The sequence below is a fragment of the Oncorhynchus kisutch genome, linkage group LG8, assembly GCF_002021735.2.
Source record: "Oncorhynchus kisutch isolate 150728-3 linkage group LG8, Okis_V2, whole genome shotgun sequence".
Taxonomy (NCBI): domain Eukaryota; kingdom Metazoa; phylum Chordata; class Actinopteri; order Salmoniformes; family Salmonidae; genus Oncorhynchus; species Oncorhynchus kisutch.
The window spans coordinates 55,129,111-55,155,001 of record NC_034181.2 but is presented as its reverse complement, the minus strand read 5'-3'; the positions used below and the strand labels follow the sequence as shown (position 1 = coordinate 55,155,001).

General features: G+C 48.2%; 1 protein-coding gene across 11 annotated transcripts in view; it reads left to right on the top strand.

Moving 5' to 3' along the window:
- nav2a (neuron navigator 2a) overlaps nt 1–25,891 on the top strand; it is a 130,665-nt gene that overhangs the window by 92,580 nt on the left and 12,194 nt on the right. For 4 of the 11 annotated variants that reach the window (XM_031830611.1, XM_031830606.1, XM_031830607.1 and 1 more), the window contains 14 exons: nt 5,712–5,868; nt 6,718–7,030; nt 7,173–7,908; nt 10,135–10,336; nt 10,680–10,978; nt 11,614–11,679; nt 13,065–13,109; nt 13,835–14,010; nt 14,090–14,272; nt 16,645–16,697; nt 19,846–19,869; nt 20,612–20,686; nt 24,218–24,301; nt 24,447–24,570. In XM_031830611.1, coding sequence (XP_031686471.1) covers nt 5,712–5,868; nt 6,718–7,030; nt 7,173–7,908; nt 10,135–10,336; nt 10,680–10,978; nt 11,614–11,679; nt 13,065–13,109; nt 13,835–14,010; nt 14,090–14,272; nt 16,645–16,697; nt 19,846–19,869; nt 20,612–20,686; nt 24,218–24,301; nt 24,447–24,570 — 2,537 coding nt within the window. The remainder of the gene's footprint in view (nt 1–5,711; nt 5,869–6,717; nt 7,031–7,172; nt 7,909–10,134; nt 10,337–10,679; nt 10,979–11,613; nt 11,680–13,064; nt 13,110–13,834; nt 14,011–14,089; nt 14,273–16,644; nt 16,698–19,845; nt 19,870–20,611; nt 20,687–24,217; nt 24,302–24,446; nt 24,571–25,891) is intronic. The other 7 variants (XM_031830610.1, XM_031830609.1, XM_031830613.1 and 4 more) reach the window with 5 other exon arrangements.

The window sequence follows — 25,891 nt, the reverse complement described above, 5'->3', positions numbered from 1 at the left end:
CTGTCTCTCTCCATCCACCTACTGTCTCTCTCCATCTCTCTCCATCCACCTACTGTCTCTCTCCATCTCTCTGTCCATCCACTTACTGTCTCTCTCTCCACCTACTGTCTCTCTCATCTCTCTCTCTCCACCTACTGTCTCCCTCCATCTCTCTCTCTCCCCCCTACTGTCTCTCTCCATCTCTCTCTCTCTCCACCTACTGTCTGTCTCCATCTCTCTCTCTCCACCTACTGTCTCTCTCCATCTCTCTCTCCCACCTACTGTCTCTCTCCATCTCTCTCTCTCTCTCCACCTAATGTCTCTCTCCATCTCTCTCCACCTAATGTTTCTCTCCATCTCTCTCTCTCTCCATTTCTCTCTCTCTCTACATCTCTCTCTCTGCACCTACTGTCTCTCTCCATCTCTCTCCACCTACTGTCTCTCTCCATCTCTCTCCATCCACCTACTGTCTCTCTCCATCTCTCTCTATCTCCCTCCTACTGTCTCGCTCCACCTACTGTCTCTCTCTATCTCTCTCTCTCTCCACCTACTGTCTCTCTCCATCTCACTCTCTCCGCCTACTGTCTCTCTCCACCTACTGTCTCTCTCCCACCTACTGTCTCTCTCCATCTCTCTCTCTCGCTCTCTCTCTCTCTCCACCTACTGTCTCTCTCCATCTTTCTCGCCACCTACTGTCTCTCTCCATCTCTCTCCCACCTACTGTCTCTCTCCATCTCTCTCGCCACCTACTGTCTCTCTCCATCTCTCTCTCCCACCTACTGTCTCTCTCCATCTCTCTCTCCCACCTACTGTCTCTCTCCATCTCTCTCTCTCTCCACCTACTGTCTCTCTCCATCTCTCTCTCTCTCCACCTACTGTCTCTCTCCATCTCTCTCTCTCTCCACCTACTGTCTCTCTCCATCTCTCTCTCTCTCCACCTACTGTCTCTCTCCATCTCTCTCTCTCCACCTACTGTCTCTCTCCATCTCTCTCTCTCTCTCCACCTAATGTCTCTCTCTCTCTCTCTCCACCTAATGTTTCTCTCCATCTCTCTCTCTCTCCATCTCTCTCTCTCTACATCTCTCTCTCTCTCCCCCTACTGTCTCTCTCCATCTCTCTCTCTGCACCTACTGTCTCTCTCCATCTCTCTCCACCTACTGTCTCTCTCCATCTCTCTCAATCCACCTACTGTCTCTCTCCATCTCTCTCTCTCTCCCTCCTACTGTCTCGCTCCACCTACTGTCTCTCTCATCTCTCTCCATCCACCTACTGTCTCTCTCCATCTCTCTCTCTCCCTCCTACTGTCTCTCTCCACCTACTGTCTCTCTCCGCCTACTGTCTCTCTCCATCTCTCTCCATCCACCTACTGTCTCTCTCCATTTCTTTCTCTCCCTCCTACTGTCTCTCTCCACCTACTGTCTCTCTCCGCCTACTGTCTCTCCATCTCTCTCCATCCACCTACTGTCTCTCTCCATCTCTCTCTCTCCCTCCTACTGTCTCTCTCCACCTACTGTCTCTCTCCACCTACTGTCTCTCTCCACCTACTGTCTCTCTCCACCTACTGTCTCTCTCCGCCTACTGTCTCTCTCCGCCTACTGTCTCTCTCCACCTCCTGTCTCTCTCCACCTACTGTCTCTCTCCACCTACTGTCTCTCTCCATCTCTCTCCATCCACCTACTGTCTCTCTCCATCTCTCTCTCTCCCTCCTACTGTCTCTCTCCACCTACTGTCTCTCTCCATCTCTCTCCATCCACCTACTGTCTCTCTCCATCTCTCTCTCTCCCTCCTACTGTCTCTCTCCGCCTACTGTCTCTCTCCATCTCTCTCCGTCCACCTACTGTCTCTCTCCATCTCTTTCTCTCCCTCCTACTGTCTCTCTCCGCCTACTGTCTCTCTCCATCTCTCTCCATCCACCTGCTGTCTCTCTCCATCTCTATCCCCCTTCTACTGTCTCTCCATCCACCTACTGTCTCTCTCCACCTACTGTCTCTCTCCACCTACTGTCTCTCTCCACCTACTGTCTCTCTCCATCTCTTTCTCTCCCTCCTACTGTCTCTCTCCGCCTACTGTCTCTCTCCATCTCTCTCCATCCACCTGCTGTCTCTCTCCATCTCTATCCCCCTTCTACTGTCTCTCCATCCACCTACTGTCTCTCTCCACCTACTGTCTCTCTCCACCTACTGTCTCTCTCCACCTACTGTCTCTCTCCATCTCTCTCTCCTTCTGTTACGTAGCTTTTCTAATCTTTGGAATTCAATTTTCCGAGGGACTTGTGAATGTGAGCGTTGCAGTCTCCCAGGACTCGCTCCCGCCTTTCATCATCACCATCATGCCTGATGCTTACCAAGGCAGTGTGTTGTTGTTTTTGACATTTTATTTTCACCATACACTTTTAAAAAGAGAGTAGTCTGTCTGTACACCTAACCTCATCCTAAAGGCCGATGCTCAAATGAATCAATTTAACTCAATTTCCGCAAGCCACCACACAGCTGTGGAAGGTCTCCATCTTACGAAGAGAGATTTCCCTGCTCAGAAATCGACGCGAAAGTCAATTGATTGTGGATTCACACACATCAATTGAACCCATCACCTTCTGGCGTTTCGCTGTTAGCGTTTCTGTGCTTGGGACTGCTCCTCTTTGCTAAGTTCAATGGGGGGGGGTGGCTGTGGTTAGTGTCGCCGTCCTTTCTGATGGGCTCTATATGGCTGGGCGGTAGTTAATAGGTAGGTTGTGCTGCCAGTAGGAGGCTATGGGTTCGGGCCATGTTTGCTGGGCTGATCTGTAATTAGTAATGGGCTGGCAGTTAGTCAGGGTGGATCTGTCTGGGAACTCCGGGGATCGCACACACCGACATGGATGGGGAAGTCGGGAATGTTGGATTTGGGAATGTCTTAGTTGATGATAGTAAGGAATTATGTTTTGAATGGGCGTGTGGTCGAATCTGTCTATGTGGCTGTGATCCATACTATGACCGTGCTGTAGCTTCATACTGCTGTTGGGTCTTTTGAGGATGACTTATTCTGGTTCCGTACGATTTTGAAAGGTTGCTGGATCGAATCCCTGAGCCGACATGGTAAAGAAATCTGTCGTTCTGCCACCTGAACAAGACGGTTAACCCACTGTTAGCGGTAGGCCGTCATTGTAATTAATAATTGGTTCTTAACCGACTTGCCTAGTTAAATAAAGGTTACGTTTAATTACAACAACGACACAAACATTTGGGAGAGTTTGTCATTGTTGCTGTGACGTTACTGGTTCGGCTGCGGCAGTGAGCTGGTTAACTGGGCCTGGGGAAGGTCAGGTTACATGCACTAGGAGGGAACACTCTCTCTCTCTCTCTCTCTCACGTTTCCCTCACTCAGTCCAGGGAGAAAGAGAGACGGGGGAATATGCAAGAGGAGATAAGGCAACGGGAGAGAGAAAAGAGGGAGGGATGATGAGTGCAGAAGACAACAGTCAGAAACACAGAAAAGGGCCGGAGCGAGCATGGGATAAAGGCGGAGTGGGAGGGAGGAGGCAGACACAAAGAGAGAGTGAGACTGGCAGAGGGAGAGGCAGAAGGAGAGGGATAGAGTGAGAGAAGCAGAACGAGAGAGAGGGAGACTGGCGGAGGCAGAAGGAGAGGGATAGAGTGAGAGAAGCAGAAAGAGAGAGAGGGAAATTGGCGGAGGTAGAAGGAGAGGGATAGAGTGAGAGAAGCAGAACGAGAGAGAGGGAGACTGTCGGAGGTAGAAGGAGAGAGATAGAGTGAGAGAAGCAGAACGAGAGAGAGGGAGACTGGCGGAGACAGAAGGAGAGGGATAGAGTGAGAGAAGCAGAAAGAGAGAGAGGTTGGCTAGCTCAGTGTGTAACTCAGCGGTATGGACTCATGAAGCTCTCTGTCCAACTCGGCATTCTCCCCCACCCTCCAGGTTCCCACGGCCTCCCAGGAACTCTGGCCAGGTAAGAGAGTGTGTGTGATGGCTCTTTTTCCTTTTGAAAATGGGCTAATCTACATCTTCAGAAGGATACTAGATTTTAAATATGGACAAGAACCTTAGATTCTCAGTTGGTCTGTGATGTTTCTCTCTCGCTCTCCCTCTGTCTCTCCGTCTCTGTGCGTGGGGGGGGGGGGACTGACTATCCCCCATATGGCTGTGTGAACATGTTTAGACGGCTGTGGTCAGTCTAAATCTCTCACCAGTTCGCTCTGTCTGCAGTCCTGTCAAGAACAGACATACTGTCGGTTTAAGGCAACTTCAAAGCGCCTGAGCCTCGGCACTTAAGCTACAGACTGCAGTGCTTGTGATAGATATCAGATCTGCATGATGATAGTTTGTTCATGTAAGATCCCCCAGTATGTTGTAAAGGGCTGTGTGTGTGTGTGTGTTTGAAGTATGATTCATGACATCATCCTGTCTGCAGATGAGGGACAGATGCTTCCTGGGGCTTAAGCCAAAGTCAGTGAGGACACACTGATGTGTTTCAGTGTGTGCGTCTGTAGCGACAGGGCTGCGTGTGTCTGTCGCATTAGAGGTGACGGATCTGTCCCTGGATGACACTAATCCAAACACCAGGAGACAATAGCAGCTGTGTGTGTGTGTGTGTGTGTGGTCCTGTCTCATCCATAGTCTCCCTAGAGATCACTCTAGTCTCTCTTGCTGCCCCCCCCCCCCACACACACACATGCTCTAGTCTCCCGGGCGACCATCCGTCCCCGTCCCCTACCCCGCTTCAGGGTTGGGGATAGACAAACACAGCCTGTATAATTGTTCAAAGTGGGGTTAAAGACTAGTGTGTGTGTGTTGTAGAACCTTCCTGTTCAAGGTTAGTCTCCTCCTCTGTGTGTTTTGATGGACAGCCTCCAGTCTGTGTGTGTGTGTGTGTGTGTGTGTGTGTGTGTGTGTGTGTGTGTGTGTGTGTGTGTGTGTGTGTGTGTGTGTGTGTGTGTGTGTGTGTGTGTGTGTGTGTGTGTGTGTGTGTGTGTGAGACTGAGATTTCCAGGCAGCTCAGGGCTCTATGCTGCTGCCCGACTGTGAGCCATGTCGTACATTCACCCTGCCTCTTAAGCAGGGCTTTTCTCTCTGGTGCAGAGAGCGACTGTGTGTTATCACCCGGGAATTACGCTCACACATAAAATATCCCTCCCGTCTCCGTGGGTTCACCAGCTTGTACGGTCACGGAGCTTTAGCCAGGCTAGTAGGGCGTCTACACCGTCAGGGGATTCCTATTCCGAGCCAGAGTGAGCGATACAATGCCGTCGTCCGTCTCGAGCAGCGCTCTCCAACCCTGTTCCTCGGAGAGCTACCGTCCTGTAGGTTTTGGCACCAACCCCAGTATCTAACCCGATTCAGCTTATCGACCAGATGATTATCAGAAGCAGGCGTGCTAGATTAGGGTTGGAGGGGAAAGGTACAGGACTGTAGCTCTCCGGGAAGTGGGTTGGAGAGCCCTGGTCGAGCGTATGTGTCGCCTCATAGAGGAATGGTAATGAAATGTGAAATATTCACAATGTTCGGCCGATTCCTCGGCTGGAAATAAGACGAAGGCTCTGAAGTAGAAAATGTAACACTGATTTAATTGGAGAGTCCTCTTCGGTTGCGCCCTTTCAACCACACACCGAACCCTTGTTCAACTCCGTTTACAAATGAGGTATCTGTTTGGCATGTCAACTCTCCTCTCTCTCCTCCCTTTACTCGGGTTAAAATGGTGCTGTTTAATTCAACCTTTCTTTTTCTCCTTTCTCTCCCAGCTGGGATGACAGCAGCTCAGTGAGCAGTGGCGTCAGTGACACCGTCGACACAGATGACATCAACACCAGCTCCTCCATCAGCTCCTACGCCAACACACCGGCCGCACAGCGCAAGGCCCTCAACGGACAGGTCGGTGTGGAGGCTAGACACAAGCATGTATGCGTGAACGGCACCCACACACACACACACACACACACAAGCATGCACACACACAAGCATGCACACACACAAGCATGCACACACACACAAGTGCACGCACTCACACAAACACATACACACACGAATACAGCCCCAGGCACTGAACGGACTCACAGATAAACTCTCAAGTACAGTCTCACACTCCCCCCCCCCCCCCCCCCCTCTTTCTCCTCTCCCCCGTCCCTTCTCTCTCCCCCCTTCGCTACGAGCGTGTTAATGATATTGGCATCCCTCACAGTTTGGAAGGGAATTATGAGCCTATGGTGGCAGACCTGGGAACTGACTAGACTAAAGGCTGATGTTTGAACTGGCCTCAAGTCATTAAATACCCATTTTAAGAAGCCACCTTTAGACAAGCTGTCTGAGCGGTGATTCTACCCTCAGCTCGTTTTTGGGTGGCTTTGGGAAAGGGGTTGGGTTTCTGGATAACACTCCCCCGCTATACAATAACACTCATTTAATATACTGGTTATTTGATGTAGGATAACTGAGGCGGCACAAAGACCGTCACTCTCCCAGTAGTAGTTGACCTTTGAGCCGGACATCTAGATGAACATAGTCTCTTTCCGTTGAAACTGCCTGCATGTTGGATCCACATAGTGCAGAGGTTATTGTAGGCTGAGTAGTGCATCTCATATGGTAGGCCACAGTCAGTATACTCTCATACCACTATCATCACAGCCCTACAGGCACATGTGGAGGTTACTAACTTCAGCCCGATTTAGCCGTTTATTCCCATATATACCGGAGCACCATAAAATAGATCACTCTTCTCTCATCCTCTGTGTGCCCCCCCCCATCCACCAGCCTGTAACGGATGCTGAGAAGCACTCGGCCTCCACCACCCTGAACCCCGCCTGGTCAGGTGACGAGGTCAAGAGGTCAGACGGGTTATCGGACAGTGAGCTCAGCAGAATGGACCAGGGCTCCAAGTGGGCCCGCCGGAACCCCTCGGACGTGTCCGACGAGTCGGATAAGGTGGGCTCGGGGCGGAGGACTCCCTCAATGACACACACAGGGTCCTGGAAGGGGGGCATGAGTGCTCAGGTGGGGGTGACCAGCCCCAGGACTAAAGCTACTGGAACGTCAGGGTCCGCTGTGATAAAGACCCACAGCACAGGTAATGGGTGTTTTCTGTCCTGGAACTGTCTTGCTGTGTCGTCTTCTCTCGTGTGTTGTCTGAATCTTGAGTCATTAACCTTTTCAAACACCACAACTCTGACCTAAACCCCTGCTGTGTGTCCTGTCCTGTGTACCTGTAGGTAAAACAGACGACGTCAAGGTGTCCGAGAAGGGCCGCCTCTCCCCTCGCTCCAACGGCCTCCGCCGCTCGCCCTCCGACGCCGGGCGCAGCAGTGACGACGAGGCCAAGAGAAACACACCCTCTTCCACCTCCGCCGCTGCCTCCGCCCGCACGTCCCACACACACACCCTCACACACGCCCTGTCCGAACCCCACTCCCAGTCTCACACACTGACCTCCCGCACCCCCACCAGCACATTTGGCTTCAAGAAGCAGAGTTCCGGGATGGTTACTATGGTTACCACCAGTGGCGCCACCATCACGAGCGGGTCAGCTACTCTTGGGAAAATGCCCAAGTCCGGGATGAGATCCTTAGCCGTTGGGATAAAGGTCGGAGGTCAAGATGTGGGGTCCGGTCTAGGTCACCATGACGACGGGTACCTCCAGGTGAGCACCCGCTCCACACTGCAGTACCGGAGCCTCCCAAGACCCAGCCGGTCCGGCGGCGCCGCGCGTAATGGAAACCGGTCGTCGACCAGCAGCATCGAAGCGGCTGTGCTTTCCGTTACCACTCACATTAAAAGCAGAGACACGGGAAACACTGGGAAAATGAATGGAAGTGGGACTGGGGTCTCGCTAGCCAATCAGACGGACCGAGAGAAGGGCGTGTCAGAGGGCGTGGACAACCTGAGGGGAGGGGCTTCCACCGTACCTCTCACCGGGAGGCAGCAGGTTGCCTCACCCACACTGCGCAGGTGAACAGACTCACACACAAACACTCACATACAGAGATATATAATGTCACTCACACTGAAACGTGGTCATTAATGACACCCATTTACAGTACAGTGTCTGAAACCTATTCCTAGTGTGATGCAACACGCACGCACACACACACACACACACACTCATTCACATCCATACACAAAGGTCACATCAGTCCACCGTATGAAAACGAACCCTTCAGTATTTCTGTTCAGCAGCCAGGTCTGAGCCCACACTTTTTCATAGTGCCAAGTCTTTGTATGTGCACAGTAACACGAGCGGAGTCTTACCTCACCACTGCTGGGCTGGCTCATTAATCTCTCTGGGTAATAAGGCTTTGAAGACCCGGCTCTATATTATCACCCTGCCTACCGTCTTACCGCCTACGCGCAATGGTCACGTCCCAAATGGGACCCCGCAACAAATGTAGTGCGCTAAATGAGGATTAGGGAGCCATTTGGGACGGAGCCACTGTCTTTTGGCTTAAGGCAAGGGGTTATGCTAACGTGATGCTTCAAACGTTACTCAGATATAATCCCCCAAGCCTTTACTCAATAGTGTGAAATAGGGGCGGTTACTAGCAATGACTTTAAAACAGAAATGTGTCTACAATACTCTACATGTTTCGTCTCTCTCTCTCTGTGTGTCCGTCTACCTAAATTTTTTAAAACATGTGAGTCATTTAGCAGACGCTCTTATCCAGTGCGATTTACAGTTAGTGCGTTCATCTTAAAATGGCCAGGTTGGATAACCTAGCCATTCCATAATCATGGCCATTAATAGGGAGTTGGTCCCCTCTTTGCTGCTATAACAGCCTCCACTCTTCTGGGAAGGCTTTCCACTAGATGTTGGAACATTACTGCGGGGACTTGCTTCCATTCAGCCACAAGAGCATTAGTGAGGTCGGGCACTGATGTTGGGCGATTAGGCCTGGCTCGCAGTCGGCATTCCAATTCATCCTGAAGGTATTCGATGGGGTTGAGGTCAGGGCTCTGTGCAGGCCAGTCAAGTTCTTCCACACCGATCTCGACAAACCATTTCTGTATGGACCTCGCTTTGTGCACGGGGGCATTGTCATGCTGAAACATGGAAGGGACTTCCCCAAACTGTTGCCACAAAGTTGGAAGCACAGAATCGCCTACAATGTCAGTGTATGCTGTAGTGTTAAGATTTCACTTCACTGGGACTAAGGGGCCTGGCCCGAACAATGACAAACAGACCATTATTCGTCCTCCACCAAGTGTTGCAGTTGGCACTATGCATTGGGGCAGGTAGCGTTCTCCTGGTATACGCCAAACCCACATTCATCACTCCAGAGAACGCATTTCCACTGCTCCAATGCATAGTGCCAACTGTAAAGTTTGGTGGAGGAGGAATAATGGTCTGGGGTTGTTTTTCATGGTTTGGGCTAAGCACCATAGCATACAATGACATTCTAGACAATTTTGTGCTTCCAACTTATCGCAACAGTTTGGGGAAGGACCTTTCCTATGTCAGCATGATAATGGCGGCAAGCTTTACACCACTCCAGCTGACGCTTGGCTTTGCACATGATCTTAGGCTTGTGTGCTGCTGCTCAGCCATGGAAAACATATTTTATGAAGCTCCCAACGCACAGTTCTTGTGCTGATGTTGCTTCCAGAGGCAGTTTGGAACTCAGTACTGAGTGTTGCAACCGAGGACAGGCAATAAAATAAAAAAAAATCCTTCAGCCCTCGGCGGTCCCATTCTGTGAGCTTGTGTGGCCTAAAACTTTGCCGCTGTGACATTGTTTCTCCAAGACGTTTCCACTTCACAATAACAGCACTTACAGTTGAATGGGGAAGCTCGAGCAGGGCAGAAATTTGAGGAACTGACTTGTTGGAAAGGTGGCATCCTATGACGGTGCCACGTTGAACGTCACTGAGCTCTTCAGTAAGGCCATTGTACTGCCAATATTTGTCTATGGAGATTGCATGGCTGTGTGCTCAATTTTATACACCAGTCAGCAATGGGTGTGGCTGACATAGCCGAGTTCACAAATGTTCCTTAATAAAGTAGCTATCAGCCAAGTCAGAGCTAGTAAGAGGGAAGAATGAAGCGTGAGTGTTCGTTCACGAAAGGCTTTTTTGGTGTGAGGGTGCTGGGCTGTGTGATAATTTAAGAGACTCTTTGAAGAGAGATTTTTTACAAGTTCTCCTTTTCAACTTTCTCCTTCTCTTCTCCTTCTCCATCAGGTTGTTTGGTGGTAAGTCCAGTAAGCAGGTTCCGGTCACCACAGCAGAGAACATGAAGAACTCAACGGTGATCTCCAACCCTCACGCTACCCATGCCGCTCTGGACTCCCCTGGGGGTGTAGTGGGGGAGAGTGAGGGCAGCAGCCCCCTGTACGGAGGACGGAACCTGAGCACGGGCCATAACACGCTGGGTAGCGAACAGGTGAGATAGGCAGACTAGCCAAACCAAATTACATGAGCAGGCAATATTTTTGTGGCCTCTTGATAAGCATCGGTGTCCATGAACAGAGTTTATACTGGCACAAAGAAAATAGCCAACTTTAGCTACCAGCGCCGATCACGATAGGTAGCCCTGTGATACAATAGTTGGCTGTGATAGCAAGCAACCATGTAACTAGCAACAGCAGATCGCGACATGAATAACACTGTAAGAAGGCAGCAGACATATGATTTGACCTTAGGGAGTGGAATCGTAACCATTAAATGTAACATATGAAAATCACTCGATGAATCCAGAATTCCTCCTGTGTCCCCCCCCCCCCCAGAGTGCGTCCAGCCCCGGCTCTGTCTACTCCTCCACGGGGCCCTCCAACAGCCTGACCTGGGGCACCACCATGAGCACTGGCTCCTCTGCCCAGAGCAGGGAGGGTACCCTGGGTGGGCACAGCGGGCACGGTGGCGGGGCGGGAAGCCTGGGCTACCCCTCGGTCAGCAGCATGCACACCAGCAGCGAGTCCATCGACATGAGCGTGAGCAGCGCTGGGCATGGAGGAAGGGACAGCAGGGAGGACACGCTCTCGGCTCTGGGCAGGACCAGCAGCATCAAGACGGGCATTTCTGAGAGGTGAGGACAGGTGGGGTGGGGTGGGTGGAGGGAGGGAGGGGAGGGAGGGAGGAAGGGACAGCAGGGAGGACACCCTCTCGGCTCTGGGCAGGACCACCAGCATCAAGACGGGCATGTCTGAGAGGTGAGGACAGGTGGGGTGGAGGGAGGGAGGGTTTGAGTGGTAAGAGTGGGATGTTGGGGGAATCTGCTCTGATCTTGGTCATCATATCTTTATATGGACAGAAAAACAAGGAGCCTGTCAGCTGTTGCCATGGCATCATATTGTGTTTGTTCAGTGTGTCGTTATGAAACATCCCAGCGTACACGAATGTGTACGTGACCGGAATGTATCAGCCACATTATCACCAGAGATACTGTCCAAGCATCTCCATGGAAAGCATTGTTGAAAGTAATGCCGTCATGCGATGTCATTTCAGATCTATTCTGGTGTTACCTTCTCTGACACATCTCATTATCTTTACTTACTAGACCAGTAGAGGAGATTCATTGGTGAGCAGGTGGTGGTGATTTTCGCTTGTGGCAACGGTTGGACTCAATGCGGCTCTCTCCTTCAGAGGATTCTTCTCCCTCTCTTTTCTTTCTAAAGTTCTTTCTCTCTTTGTCTGTTGTGCCCCCCTCCCCCTTCCCATCAGCCCCCTGTCCTCCCCCTCCACTAGCCCTAAATTCAACCGAAACACCTTACCTCGGAAACAGGAAAGGTAAAAGTGTGTGTGTGTGTGTGTGTGTGTGTTACAGGCTCTCAGTCCCCCATCGCTGTTTATATGCTGCCATCTTGTGGCAAAACTTAGACTTGGAGCTTGATATTTAAAAACACCAATCACTGCTATGACATGATACAACACTAAGATGTGTCACAAAATATATTTTTTTCAGAAAAGCGATAGCATATACAGTACCAGTCAAAAGTTTGGACACACCTACTCATTCCATGGTTATTATTTATTTTTACTATTTTCTACAGTGTAGAGTAATAGTGAAGACATCAAAACTATGAAATAGTAGTAACCAAAAAAGTGTTAAACATATCAAAATATATTTTATATTAGAACTTCTTCAAAGTAACCACCTTAGCCTTGATGACAGCTTGGCACACTCTTGGCATTCTCTCAACCAGCTTCATGAAGTAGTCACCTGGAATGCATTTCAATTAAACAGTGGTGTTAAAAGTTAATTTGTGGAATTTCTTTCCTTAATGCGTTTGAGCCAATCAGTTGTGTTGTGACATAATAGGGGTGGTATACAGAAGATAGCCTTATTTGGTAAAAGACCAAGTCCATATTATGGCAAGATCACCTCAAATAATCATTACTTTAAGACATGAAGGTCAGTCAATATGAAACATTTCAAGAACTTTGAAAGTTTCTTCAAGTGCAGTTGCAAAAACCATCAAACGCTATGATGATACTGGCTCTCATGAGGACCGCCACAGGAAAGGAAGACCCAGAGTTACCTCTGCTGCAGAGGATAAGTTCATTAGAGTTACCAGCCTCAGAAATTGCAGCCCAAATAAATGCTTCAGAGTTCAAGTAACAGACACATCTCAACATCAACTGTTCAGAGGAGACTGTGTGAATCAGACCTTCATGGTCGAATTGCTGCAAAGAAACCACTACTAAAGGACACCAATAAGAAGAAGAGACTTGCTTGGGCCAAGCAACATGAGCAATGGACATTAGACCAGTGGTTGGTTGTAACCGCCGTGTCTATGTGAGACGCAGACTAGGTGAACGGATGATCTCTGCATGTGTGGTTAACCAGCATGGCTACCACAGCGTTCTGAAAGCGAAACGCCATCCCATACTTTGAAGAACCTAAAATATATTTTGATTTGTTTTAACACTTTTTTTGGTTACTACATGATTCCGTATGTGTTATTTCATAGTTTTGATGTCTTCACTATTATTCTATAATGTAGAAAATAGTACAAATAAAGAAAAACCCTGAAATTAGTAGGTGTCTCCAAACATTTGACTGGCACTGTAAATCTTTTTTACAATTGCAATAGTACACTATCCACATTCCTCCTTTCCTCTCCTCCTTTCTTCTCCTCTCCCTGAAGTGTTTTTCTCTGCCGATCCCACAGGGGTCCACACAGTGATAGAAACACTCTGCCCAGGAAGGGACTCAGGTACCTACTGTATGACCACTCAGGCACTGTCTGCCCTGCTTAGCACTCTCCCGCTCCCTCTCTCTCTCTCTCTCTCTCTCTCTCTCTCTCTCTCACTCCGTCTCCCTCTCTCTGTCACTCCATCTCTCTCTCTCTCTCTCTCTCTCTCTCTCTCCCGCTCTCTCTCTCTCTCTCTCTCCCGCTCTCTCTCTCTCTCTCTCTCTCTCTCTCTCTCTCCCCCGCTCTCTCTCTCTCTCTCTCTCTCTCTCTCTCCCGCTCTCTCTCTCTCTCTCTCTCTCTCTCTCCCTTTCTCACAGCTTCAGCTACACCAATGCTGGTGTCGTTGTTATTCTTTTTTTGCACTTGGCACAATGTTGTGTTGCGCTCCAGTGTAAAGGCACGTCACCTGTCACTACTGTACGTGCGGAGTTGTCATGGTTTCACGTCATACGCACTTTGATTTTCGGGCACCGTTTTGGATTTCTTTTGGACACAGTTTTGGATTTCTGTTGACTGTCCGCTTGATTTGTGTCGCTCTCGGTTGAAGAGAAGTACTTGCACATTATGTGACATTTTCCTCGGGACATAATAATCAGTTGCTCTTGGTAAAAATCGAATCCCTATATGACGAATCAAAGTTCTGCCCGGTAAAGATGAAATCAGGATGTAAAAACCGCTCCGGTTTGCACCCTAACTCACAAAACCTTTACCCGCCAACCTATAACCTCTTGTGTTTGGTACTGCAGGTATGCCCCATCGCCCCAACTGCGAGGTCATGAGGAGGCTGCGCGCGATTGGCTGCGCTCCCATTCGCAGGGCGGGCTGCAAGACTCGACCAGTAACTCCCCCTTCTCACCTGGATCCAGCCTCACCTCACCCTCCGGGACACGCTTCAACTTCGCACAGCTCTGTATGACCCACGGTATAAACACCTTTACAAGCCACTGTACCTGTGTGTGTGAGTGTGTGTAAGCTGACCTGTATAGTTGTGTCTGTTGCAGCGGGTAGCCCCACCACAGCTGCTCAGATAAACCTGGCCAGCCTCCGGAACAACACTCTGACCAATCAGGACATCACCTTTGACCCCTGTGGCGACGCCCGCCTGAGGAACTCCTGCGTGTCATTGGACGAGAAGACGCGCACCATGAGCCGCTCTGGTTCCTTCAGAGATGGCTTTGAGGAGGGTGAGTACAGGGAGAAGAGGGAGGGAGGGTAGCGACAAGAGAAGAGAGATGATTACTCATGGTGAAGTCTTCCGTCCTTAGATGGACAGGGCCCTCCCTGTGCTTCCCAGGTGGTGGTGTCAACCACGATGAGTGTGGATGGTAGCTACAGGGTTGGGGAGCCCTGGTCTAAAGAAATGATGTCAAATGAGGTTTTAACGGTTCTCTATCTCCCACCTGAAAGGATCTCATGTCTCGTGGGTTCCCTGCGTTCGTCAGACAGTTCTGGTTGCGCTTCAGGAAGAACTTGAGGAAGAGCCTGGAGAGAGACGAGACAAGAAAACAGTCAAAACACTCACGCGTCAGTGTTTTTGGGCTCCTGACTGAATAGAGCTGCGTTGATTCGTATAGCAATGCGAGCAGCAACACACTCACGTGTGTGTGTTTGTGTGTGTGTGTGTGTGTGCCTCCCTCTCTTTAGCAGTGTGAGGTAAGCCTGTGCTGTGGGGGTGTTTAGTCTATCAGGTCTGTCTTCTGTAAACAGCTGTGTGTTAGTATCTAAAGCCAGGAGTTACAGACATGGAATATGTAGTCTGCATGCTGTTCTTTCCTGTGTGTGTGTGTGTATAGACACAAATACTTTGGTGCATGAGTCTCTATTGTGCGCTATTATAGTCTACTATCTCCACTATACTGGAACAGGGGGAGAGAGAGAAAGAGAGAATAAGAAACAGGGAACACAGTGACGCCAAAACAGAGTTGTAAATGCCCTCTGGATAAAGTGTATGTGTGACCTCATTAAGAACCCAGGCGATCCTCACACGTTCCCGCAAAACATTACTCTACAGGCCCTCCACAGTGCCCACTGTTTTATCCTCTGTTGTGCCCTTCCTCTCTCTCTGTCTCTCTCTCTCTCTCTTCTCTCTCTCTCTCTCTCTCTCTTCTCTCTCTCTTCTCTCTCTCTCTCTCTGTCTCTCTCTCTGTCTCTCTCTCTCTCTTCTCTCTCTCTCTCTCTCTCTCTCTCTCTCTGTCTCTCTCTCTGTCTCTCTCTCTCTCTTCTCTCTCTCTCTCTCTCTCTCTCTCTTCTCTCTCTCTCTCTTCTCTCTCTCTTCTCTCTCTCTTCTCTCTCTCTTCTCTCTGTCTCTCTCTCTGTCTCTCTCTCCTCTCTTCTCAATTCCATTCTTCCCTCCAGGGTTTAAAAAACCCAGAATAATTGCATCAAGAAACATGAGGACATGCAGGAAAGCGTATGTGTGTTGAGTGTGTGTGTCTACCGATTGGATGGGTGTGTGTGTCTATGTGTTCATATTAGTATTTTATTGTGTGTGTGTGTTCATATGTTTTCCTGGTGATAAGTTACTTTAGTGATATTAATTGTGGACTGGGACATGTATAGCAACACACTTTAAGTTGCCCTATGTTGAGACGACTACACTTACACACTGTGTCACTTGACCTAGAAATGTAGCTATTGTTTATTAACCAGCCCTCACACACACACAGGATAAGTCAGTAATTTCATAGATCGCCAGATTCAAGGGGAACTCTCTTTGAATGGAACTGAATGAATCTTTCAGGACAGTTTGCCTACCATTACGTAGGCGGGGCACCGCCTTATTTTTATAGGCCTTTTGCGCCCCTCCCGGAATATAATCTAGGGGAAACACCTCTTGTGCGTAGACCTTCTTCCTGGTCTCCTCTATGACATCTCTATCTGATCCTAATCAAACACTGTTATATGCAGGACACGCTCTTACTGCATTGTGTCTGGACGTTGGTGTTAAGATCAGAGACGGAGTCGTTAGTCAATAAGATAACACCCTCTCCCATCATAACCCTGTACTGTGTGGAGGCTAGACACGCGCACACACACTAACACACACACAGTATACCGCCGTGTATGTTAGCGGTGTTAGCGGTCTCTATATAGGGCTGTTATTAGGACTTTCACCACCGTGGCGGCTGGTCGAGTCAGGACAAGTGAGAGGGGGTGCATAATGGGTGGGTGACTGGTGGATGGAGCGAGGTGGTTGGTGGGAAGAAGGGATTTGCATCTTAGGGAGATTGTCGGGGGCTCAAATGTGTTATGGCGTGCGGTAGTTTTTCTAGATTGAGAGATTGTTCGTATTTTTCCCTCGTTTGGTCACGAACATGCGCACAAGTGTGTCTGACGTGTGTGTGTGTGTGTGTGTGTGTGTGTGTGTGTGTGTGTGTGTGTGTGTGTGTGTGTGTGTGTGTGTGTGTGTGTGTGTGTGTGTGTGTGTGTGTGTGTGTGTGTGTGTGTGTGTGTGTGTGTGTGTGTGGGGAGTTTACTACAGCACCTTTATGTAGTGTGTGTTGTGTACAGTACTGAGGCCTCGTCCCTCTTTTGTCCTGTGGCTTTGTCTCTGCAGTTCACGGCTCTTCCCTGTCTCTGGTCTCCAGTACCTCCTCTATCTACTCTACGGTGAGTCCGAACAAATTTTAATTTAGATTTAAATATCGCTCCTAACGCCCAAATGGTAAAGCTGTCACTATTCTGCTAGTTTACTGTTTTGCTCTATGTGTACCGTGTATGTTTGTTCAGGAGTTGTAGTAGTCAATGTTTTAATACCACACGAATGCCTCATATAAAGACCCCAACTCACTAACCAGGCCAGGTTGGTCTAATGCATTTATGTTGCTGTTCGGAAAGCTCATCTTAAATCAGTTGTTTAAGGTAGAAAGTCACCAGAGTCCTTTGAAATGACACAGAGGAGTTGGATAGAGTTTCTGCTTGACACTGATCTAATGTCAGTTTTGTGTTTCTCTTCCTACTGGTTAATGTTAGGATTTAGGCTACGGTAAGTTGATCCTAGATCTGTGCTTGGGGGCAACTTTTGTCCTTTACCTGAGATGGAGGCGTGGCTGCTCTTACTCAGATCCGGGGCCAGTCACGCCCACACACAGCCCAGCCAATCAGTAAAAAGTTGTTTTCCTACTAGGGTGGCCCCTCCCCTCCCCATCGCCAGGTACACTCCCCGAAGCAGGTGTCGGGGCAGGGTTTGTGTTGTAGAAAGAGTGAGAAAGAAAGGAGAAGACGTGCGACTGAGCTCTCAGACGAGTTGAAACTGCAGAGCAGATCTGTGGCAGATCACTCAGGAGGGAGAGAGAGAGATTTACCAAAGGAGGGAAAAGAGAAAAGAAGATGATGGCTGCTTTAACCATGACAGGAGCGGTCACAGCTTGGGACGTACGAACGGTAGGGGTGGGATGGAGGAAGAGGAGAGGAGGATGTTCCAGATTCAGACAGATTGGGACGTACGCACGGTAGGGGTGGGATGGAGGAAGAGGAGAGGAGGATGTTCCAGATTCAGACAGATTGGGACGTACGAACGGTAGGGGTGGGATGGAGGAAGAGTAGAGGAGGATGTTCCAGATTCAGACAGATTGGGACGTACGAACGGTAGGGGTGGGATGGAGGAAGAGGAGAGGAGGATGTTCCAGATTCAGACAGATTGGGACGTACGCACGGTAGGGGTGGGATGGAGGAAGAGGAGAGGAGGATGTTCCAGATTCAGACAGATTGGGACGTACGAACGGTAGGGGTGGGATGGAGGAAGAGGAGAGGAGGATGTTCCAGATTCAGACAGATTGGGACGTATGAACGGTAGGGGTGGGATGGAGGAAGAGGAGAGGAGGATGTTCCAGATTCAGACAGTTTGGGGATTTGTTTCTTTTCAACAACCGTTTTGAGATAAAAAAAAATAAAAGAATTAATGAAAATAATGACGATTCAGTGGAAAGGAGGATGATGATGATGATGATGATGATGATGATGATGATGATTCTTTAGCAAATGTAGCGCCGTCATGTGTTTGTTTTGATCGACTGCTATTGACTTGGGGTCACAGCGATAGACAGATCCTTTTTTTCCTGTCTGTTTTGTCTGGGATGAATATGAGAGAGAGGTCTGTTTGTGTGTCTTAGATTGTTTGGCTATGCCTCCGATTTATCGCTTCAACCCCTAACCTTAACCATGAGGATGGAAATGCTGAACTGAACTTAGGTCCGTGTTTAGGAAGCAACTGTGAACGACAGCTCTGTTTGTGTGTGTAGACGCTGTGTTGACAGGCTGCACTTTGTCACCGCCCCATCACACTTGCGTGAGAGTGGAACAAGGCGCATGTACACACACACACACAGCTTTGTTTTTTATGAATTGTCTGGACTTTTTTCCAATGTGAAAATTCGTATTTTCACTAACCCCTAACCCTAACCCTTAATCTAACCTTAACCCCAAACCCCTAACCTTAACACTAAACCTAACCCTTAAGCCTAAAATAGCGTTTTAACAAATTCAGGACATGAAAAATGTGTGTTCTTGTTTTTCTTCCTTGTCAGGACGTTCTGGTGACTGGTCAGGACGTTCTGGTGACTTGTCAGGACGTTCTGGTGACTGGTAAGGGCGTTCTGGTGACTGGTCAGGACGTTCTGGTGACTGGTCAGGACGTTCTGGTGACTGGTCAGGGAGTTCTGGTGACTGGTAAGGGCGTTCTGGTGACTGGTCAGGACGTTCTGGTGACTGGTCAGGGAGTTCTGGTGACTGGTCAGGGAGTTCTGGTGACTGGTCAGGGAGTTCTGGTGACTTGTCAGGACGTTCTGGTGACTGGTCAGGGCGTTCTGGTGACTGGTCAGGACGTTCTGGTGACTGGTCAGGACGTTCTGGTGACTGGTCAGGACGTTCTGGTGACTGGTCAGGACGTTCTGGTGACTGGTCAGGACGTTCTGGTGACTGGTCAGGGTGTTCTGGTGACTGGTCAGGACAAGCAAACCTGTCAGAGCAGCTCTTAACACATTACAGCGCCAGACAGACAGGCGGGACCAGGGGGTGAAAAAAACATTATTAATTGAAGTTTGTTATGTCACAATAACACGGCCACTACAGGTTCCTTTATTTTGGTTGACATCAGGGCCTACCTAGCAACCGCCCACACACTGCACAGCAAATCACAGGTAGACAATACAGAGATATGTAGGAACAGAATAGGGTCGAATGGTGTTTTGGTTTGAAAATGTAGACTGTCACTCTGTGTGGAGACGTACCTGTACCTGTAAAGGGGGGGTATTGTGTGTTGGGTTGGTCTGTGTGTATGGGGTTTACATGCATGCCTTTGCGTATGTACACAGTATATACTGTATGCGTGCAAGTGTGTGTGGGCATGAGGCCATATATGTCTGCTTGCGCGTTTGTGGTTTCTCCTGTGTTACCATTGTTCAGAGTGGCGTGTAGGGAGACAATGAAAGACACACTCTGCCTCCTCCCACTAACGCTCTCTAAAATGCCTCCAGGAACATACATCTCTGCTTTCCAGACCCATTACACCAGACATCTATAATCACCATGTTTCTGTAACTTATAAATCATCCGGGAGTTTGAACGAGAGAAAACACAGAGCCTGGAGACAGTGTTCTGGAGCCATGCTGGGCTGGTGTAGTCTGTTGCCCCCAGGTGCTATAGAAGTATATCAACTTTCAACCCTCCCTCCCTCCCTTTCAGGCCTGGCTTGAATAATACTGCTTTCTTCCTTTCGATCCATAGATCATCTAATCATTCTCTCATTTTGTCTTCACAGACTGAAGAGAAATCCCAGTCAGAGGTAAGACTTGAACTCCCTTTCACCTTCTTTGTAAAGAAGTGCACTCTTTCCCCCTTTCTTCGTTCCCTCTTTCTTGTTGCTTTATCTACCTCTCTCTCTCTCTCTCGTTCTGTCTTGTTCTCTCTCGTTCTGTCTTGTTCTCTCTCGTTCTCTCTCTCGTTCTCTCTCTCTGTCTGTCTCTCGTTCTCTCTCTCTCTCTGTCTCTCTCGTTCTCTGTCTCTCTCGTTCTCGGTCTCTCGTTCTCTCTCTCGGTCTCTCTCGTTCTCTCTCTCTCTCTTGTTCTCTCTCATTCTCTCTCTCTCTCTTGTTCTCTCTCTCCTTCTCTCTCTCTATCTCTCGTTCTCTCTCTCGTTCTCTCTCTCTCTCTCTCTCGGTCTCTCTCTCTCTCTCTTGTTCTCTCTCTCCTTCTCTATCTCTCGTTCTCTCTCTCTCTATCTCTCGTTCTCTCTCTCTCTCTTATTCTTGTCTCTGTATTCATATGACATGTTGGAACATGGGGGCGTATTCAGTATTGTGTCTAGTTACACATGTCTGTGTTGTGGGTGACCATGTGACAATAAGCCCTGGTTCCAGACACCTGTGTGCTCCTTTATGAAGCCATGACACGATGCTTCCTTTCCCTAAACCCCTTTCTATCAGAGAGTAGATCAGGGGGTTTTCCCTTGTATTGTCACACCGACACAACCTTCTCAGCCTGTCAAACCTTGATGATGTGTGTTTTTGATGCGTGTTTTATATTTAGATCCGTAAGCTGCGTCGAGAGCTGGATGCCTCCCAGGAAAAAGTCTCGGCCCTGACAACACAGCTGAGTGCTAATGTAAGTATAACAGGAGGGGAAACCTAGATACACACACACACACACACACAAATGTGGAAACATACACCCACACAAACATACAGAGACAAATGTGTAAACACTAGGGTTGTTGCGGTGAATTCCGCCACACCGGCAGTCATGAGTCATGACCGCAGTCAAATGTCACGTGACCGTTGAGTCACGGTAATCTCCTCCTATGTACTTTGTACAACAATGGCGCTGATGCGTTGGTAGTACCCAATTCGCTAATGAGCGTCAGGTCGCTAATGGCCTGGTACTCGGGGTTCTATTGTCCCTCTAACCACTCTGATATTAATGCAAATGCAATCTAAAATCACTTATCTTCAAAACAATATTGTGCTTTTAAAACTCACTGTTAGGCGACATTGTTTGCCCTCACTGTGGTCGATACATTTTTAGGAAAGATGTTCAGCAACAGGTTGAAACTGAGTGGAAAGCATTGTTGTGGATCTTGTTTCAAAGCCAAATCAAATCACATTTTACTGGTCACATACACATGGTTAGCAGATGTTATTGCGACTGTAGCGAAATGCTTGTGCTTCTAGTTCCGACAGTGCAGAAATATCGAACAACTTCCCAAAAACTACCTAAAACACACAAATGTAATGGGATGGAATAAGAATATGTACATATAAATATATGGATGAGCAATGGCCGAGCGGCATAGGCAAGATGGTATAAAATACAGTATATACATATGAGATGAGTAATGTAAGATATGTAAACATTATTAAAGTGACATTTTTTTAAAGGGACTAGTGATCCATTTATTAAGTGGCTAATGATTTGAGTCTGTATGTTGGCAGCAACCTCTCTGTGTTAGTGATGGCTGTTTAACAGTCTGATTACCTTGAGATACAAGCTGTTTTTCAGTCTTTCGGTCCCAGCTTTGATGCACCTGTACTGACCTCGTCTTCTGGATGGTTGCGGGGTGAACAGGCAGTGACTCGGGTGTTTGTTGTCCTTGATGATCTATTTGCCCTTCCTGTGACATCGGGTGCTGTAGGTATCCTGGAGGGCAGGTAGTTTCCCCCGGTGATATGTTGTGCAGACCGCACCACCCTCTGGAGAGCTTTGCGGTTGAGGGCGGTGCAGTTGCCATACCAGGCGGTGATACGGCCCGACAGGATGCTCTCAATTGTGCATCTGTAAAAGTTTGTCAGGGTTTTAGGTGACAAGCCACATTTCTTCAGCCATCCTGAAGTTGAAGAGGCGCTGTTGCGCCTTCTTTACCACACTGTCTGTGTGGGTGGACCTTTGTCTTAAAACGTAAAACTTTTCACCTTCCCACTGCTGTCTCGTCGATGTAGATAGGGAGGTGCTCCCGCTGTGGTTTCCTGAAGTACACGATCATCTCCTTTGTTTCGTTGACGTTGAGTGAGAGGTTGTTTGCCCTCACCTCCTCCCTGTAGGCTGTCTCGTCATTGTTGGTAATCAAGCCCACTACTGTTGTGTCGTCTGCAAACTTGATGATTGAGTTAGAGGCGTGAATGGCCGTGCAGTCATGGGTGAACAGGGAGTACAGGAAGGGGCTGAGCACGCACATTTTTGTGGGGCGCCAGTGTTGAAAATCAGCGGAGTGGAGATGTTGTTTCCTACCTTCACCACCTGGGGGCGGCCGTCAAAGTCCTGGACCTAATTGCACAGGGCTGGGTCGAGACCCAGGGTCTCAAGCTTAATGATGAGCTTGGAAGGTACTATGGTGTTGAATGCTGAGCTGTAGTCAATGAACAGCATTCTTACATACGTATTTATACCTCGTGTCCAGATGGGATAGGGCAGTGTGATGGCGATTGCATCGCCTGTGGACCTGTTGGGGCGGTATGCAAACTGAAGTGGGTCTAGGGTGGCAGGTAAGGTGGAGGTGATATGATCCTTGACTAGTCTCTCAAAGCACTTCATGATGACAGAAGTGAGTGCAATGGGGCGATAGTTTTTTAATTCAGTTACCTTTGCCGCCTTGGGTACAGGAGCAATGGTGGCCTTCTTTAAGCATGTGGGTACAGCAGACTGGGATAGGGAGGGATTGAATATGTCCGTAAACACACCAGCCAGCTGGTCTACGCATGCTCTGATGACGCGGCTAGGGATGCCATCTGGGCCAGCAACTTTGCGAATGTTAAAACAAGGAAATTGACAGCGTTTTCTAAGGTGATGATCATTTCAGCACATTTAAGATGCCGCATGTACAACACACAGCCTAATAGCCTACCACATATTACACACGGATGGAATTTATTGTAAATTATATATATTTTTAAACATATTTTAGATGTCTTTGGTACATAATTGGTCTACTCCAAAATTAAACAAATTCTAGTAATCTACTTTGAGTGTGGACTGTGTTATTATGCGTATCGGATGGACTGGTTACCTTGTGCTACACTCCAAACCTTATATCCATGAGTCTGGGAGAGAACGTATAGGCCTAGGCGATGCTGTTGGCTCATTGATTGGGTTGCTGATAGAGTACAGTTAGCCTACAATTATGGTGTATTTGTATTTGATTTTGAATAGCCTAGTAATAAGGCATTTTTTAGATTTTCATAATTAATAGCCTGCCACATTACCTTTTAGCTACAGAATATGATGGTTACCCCTAAAAAGAGGAGGATCACAGCTTTCTACTGCTGCTATGTTTATTTTTCAGTTGCTAATATTAAGCACCTTTCTCTGATGTATAACCTGAGTAGTCTACCCAGCATGATTGACACCGTGGGAAAGCGCAGCGTCCATTCACCATTTGAGTATTTTTTTACCCCTGCCCTTGCCCATTTGATAATAGCCTATTTGAAATCTTAGTAAAGACAAGATTTAAATTGAGAAGAGTGAGAGCATTATCACTTGATAAGCAAAGAGCGTGAGGCAAGGAAAAGAGCTCAAGTTGTTTTTGTGACTTTGATAATAGCCTATTTGAAATCTTAGTAAAGACAAGATTTAAATTGAGAAGAGTCAGAGCATTATCACTTGATAAGAAAAGAGCGTGAGGCAAGGAAAAGAGGCTCAAGCTGTTTTTGTGACTTTTTCCAAATCGCCAATATAGTTAGATGTATTCTCATTACTGGCCTCTAACATGCCCAGGGCCCACTTTGGGTCCCAACCCATTGTTTAAGAAACCACGAGCTAGCTGACTATTTGTAGTAGATGATGGCTATATTGGTTTGGTACTGTGTGTGGGTTGTGGTATAAAAATGGACCATTCCCCTTCAACCTTTTTGCTTTGCCTTCTAGTTTTTAATTGGAATGTAGGCTAATCGATGCGCTACGTCAGCTGTTGGCTTTGAGATGAGAGAACTGTTGTTATTCGGTAACTCGGTTTGGATTCCTGTCAGTTGCTCTTGTCTTATCTACTACTAGTTCTGTCCTTGGAGGAGATCATCTTGGGAGTACAACTACTGTTGCTCTCATCACTCTCATGCTTTGACAATAAGGATCTTTGGCCATTCCAACTAAGTTGAACTATAATATAACCTCTGACATTATTCTAACCTGCGTTATTTCCCTGTGCAGGCTCACCTGGTGGCAGCGTTTGAACAGAGCCTGGGCAACATGACCATCAGACTGAAGAGTCTCAGTATGACCGCTGAGCACAAGGTGAGGCATTTTCACAGCACCACGTTACATCATTTAAGGCACAGTTGAATTATGTGCGTCCCGGCCCAAGGGAAACCAAAATATGAAAATACGATCGTGTATATGGATTTTTAGATATGTGAATGAATACGTGTTTTCCTTGCAGGACTGTGAGCTGAACGAGCTGAGGAAGAACATTGAGCTGCTGAAGAAGCAGAACAACGTGGCCCAGGCTGCCATAAACGGAGTCATCAACACACCTGAACTCACCTGCAAACAGAACAGGACAGGTAAAGGAGAACCGAACCAAAACCATAGCAATATCTCCAACAACCTCTAACAGTTCCTTAGGGGTACAGTAGACTCCGAGAAATGATGTTTCCGCGAGCAGCACCGCAGATGCACTATATATACAAAGGTATGTGGACACCCCTTCAAATGAGTGGATTTGGCTATTTCAGCCACGCCCGCTGCTGACCGGTGTATAAAATCGAGCGCACCGCCATGCAATCTCCATAGACAAACATTGGCAGTAGAATGGTCTGTACTGAAGAGCTCAGTGACTTTCAACTGGGCACCGTCATAGGATGAAAATAAGAATTTGTTCTTAACTGGCTTTCCTAGTTAAATAAAGGTAACATAAAATGCCACCTTTCCAACAAGTCAGTTCGTAAACTTGCTTCCCTATTAGAGCTTTCCCGATCAACTGTAAGTGCTGTTATTGTGACGTGGAAACGTTTAGGAGCAACAACGGCTCAACAAAGAAGTGGCAGGCCACACAAGCTGTAAAGATCGTCCATCCTCGGTTGCAACACTCACTACCGAGTTCCAAACTATCGGCACAAGAACTGTTTGTCGGGAGCTTCATGAAATCAAATCCAATGTATTTGTCAGATAAAAAAAACGAAATACTGCACAGTTTCCTAAGAGCTCGAAGTGAGGTGACCATCTCTGTCGGCACCATCGTGATGTTTTGGGTTTCCGTGGCCGAGCAGCCACACAAGCCTAAGCTCACCATGCTCAATGCCAAGCATCGGCTGGAGTGGTGTAAAGCTCACTGCCATTGGACTCTGGAGCAGAGGAAATGCGTTCTCTGGAGTGATGAATCACGCTTCGCCATCTGTAAGTCTGACAGATGAATCTGGGTTTGGCGGATGCCAGGAGAACACTACCTGCCTGAATGCATAGTGCCAACTGTAAAGTTTGGTGGAGGAGGAATAATGGTTTGGTGCTGTTTTTCATGGTTCGGTCTAGTTCCCTTAGTTCCAGTGAAGGGAAATTTTAATACGACAGCATACAATGACATTCTAGTTGATTCTGTGCTTCCAACTTTGTGGCAACAGTTTTGGGAAGGCCCTTTCCTGTTTCAGGATGACAATACCCCCGTGCACAAAGTGAGGTGCATACAGAAATTGTTTGTTGAGATCGGCGTGGAAGTCTGTTATGTCTCAAACTTGCTCAGAAAACTTGGGGGGCCAAATAAAATCACCCGCGCCCCACAATGGTGGCGCCCCACAATGCTGTTCATTTTATGCATCTACATCATAACGCTGAGTCTACCTTGAAGCTTACCCCTGGCGAAGGGAAAGGCGAAGTTAAGGACTTCCCACA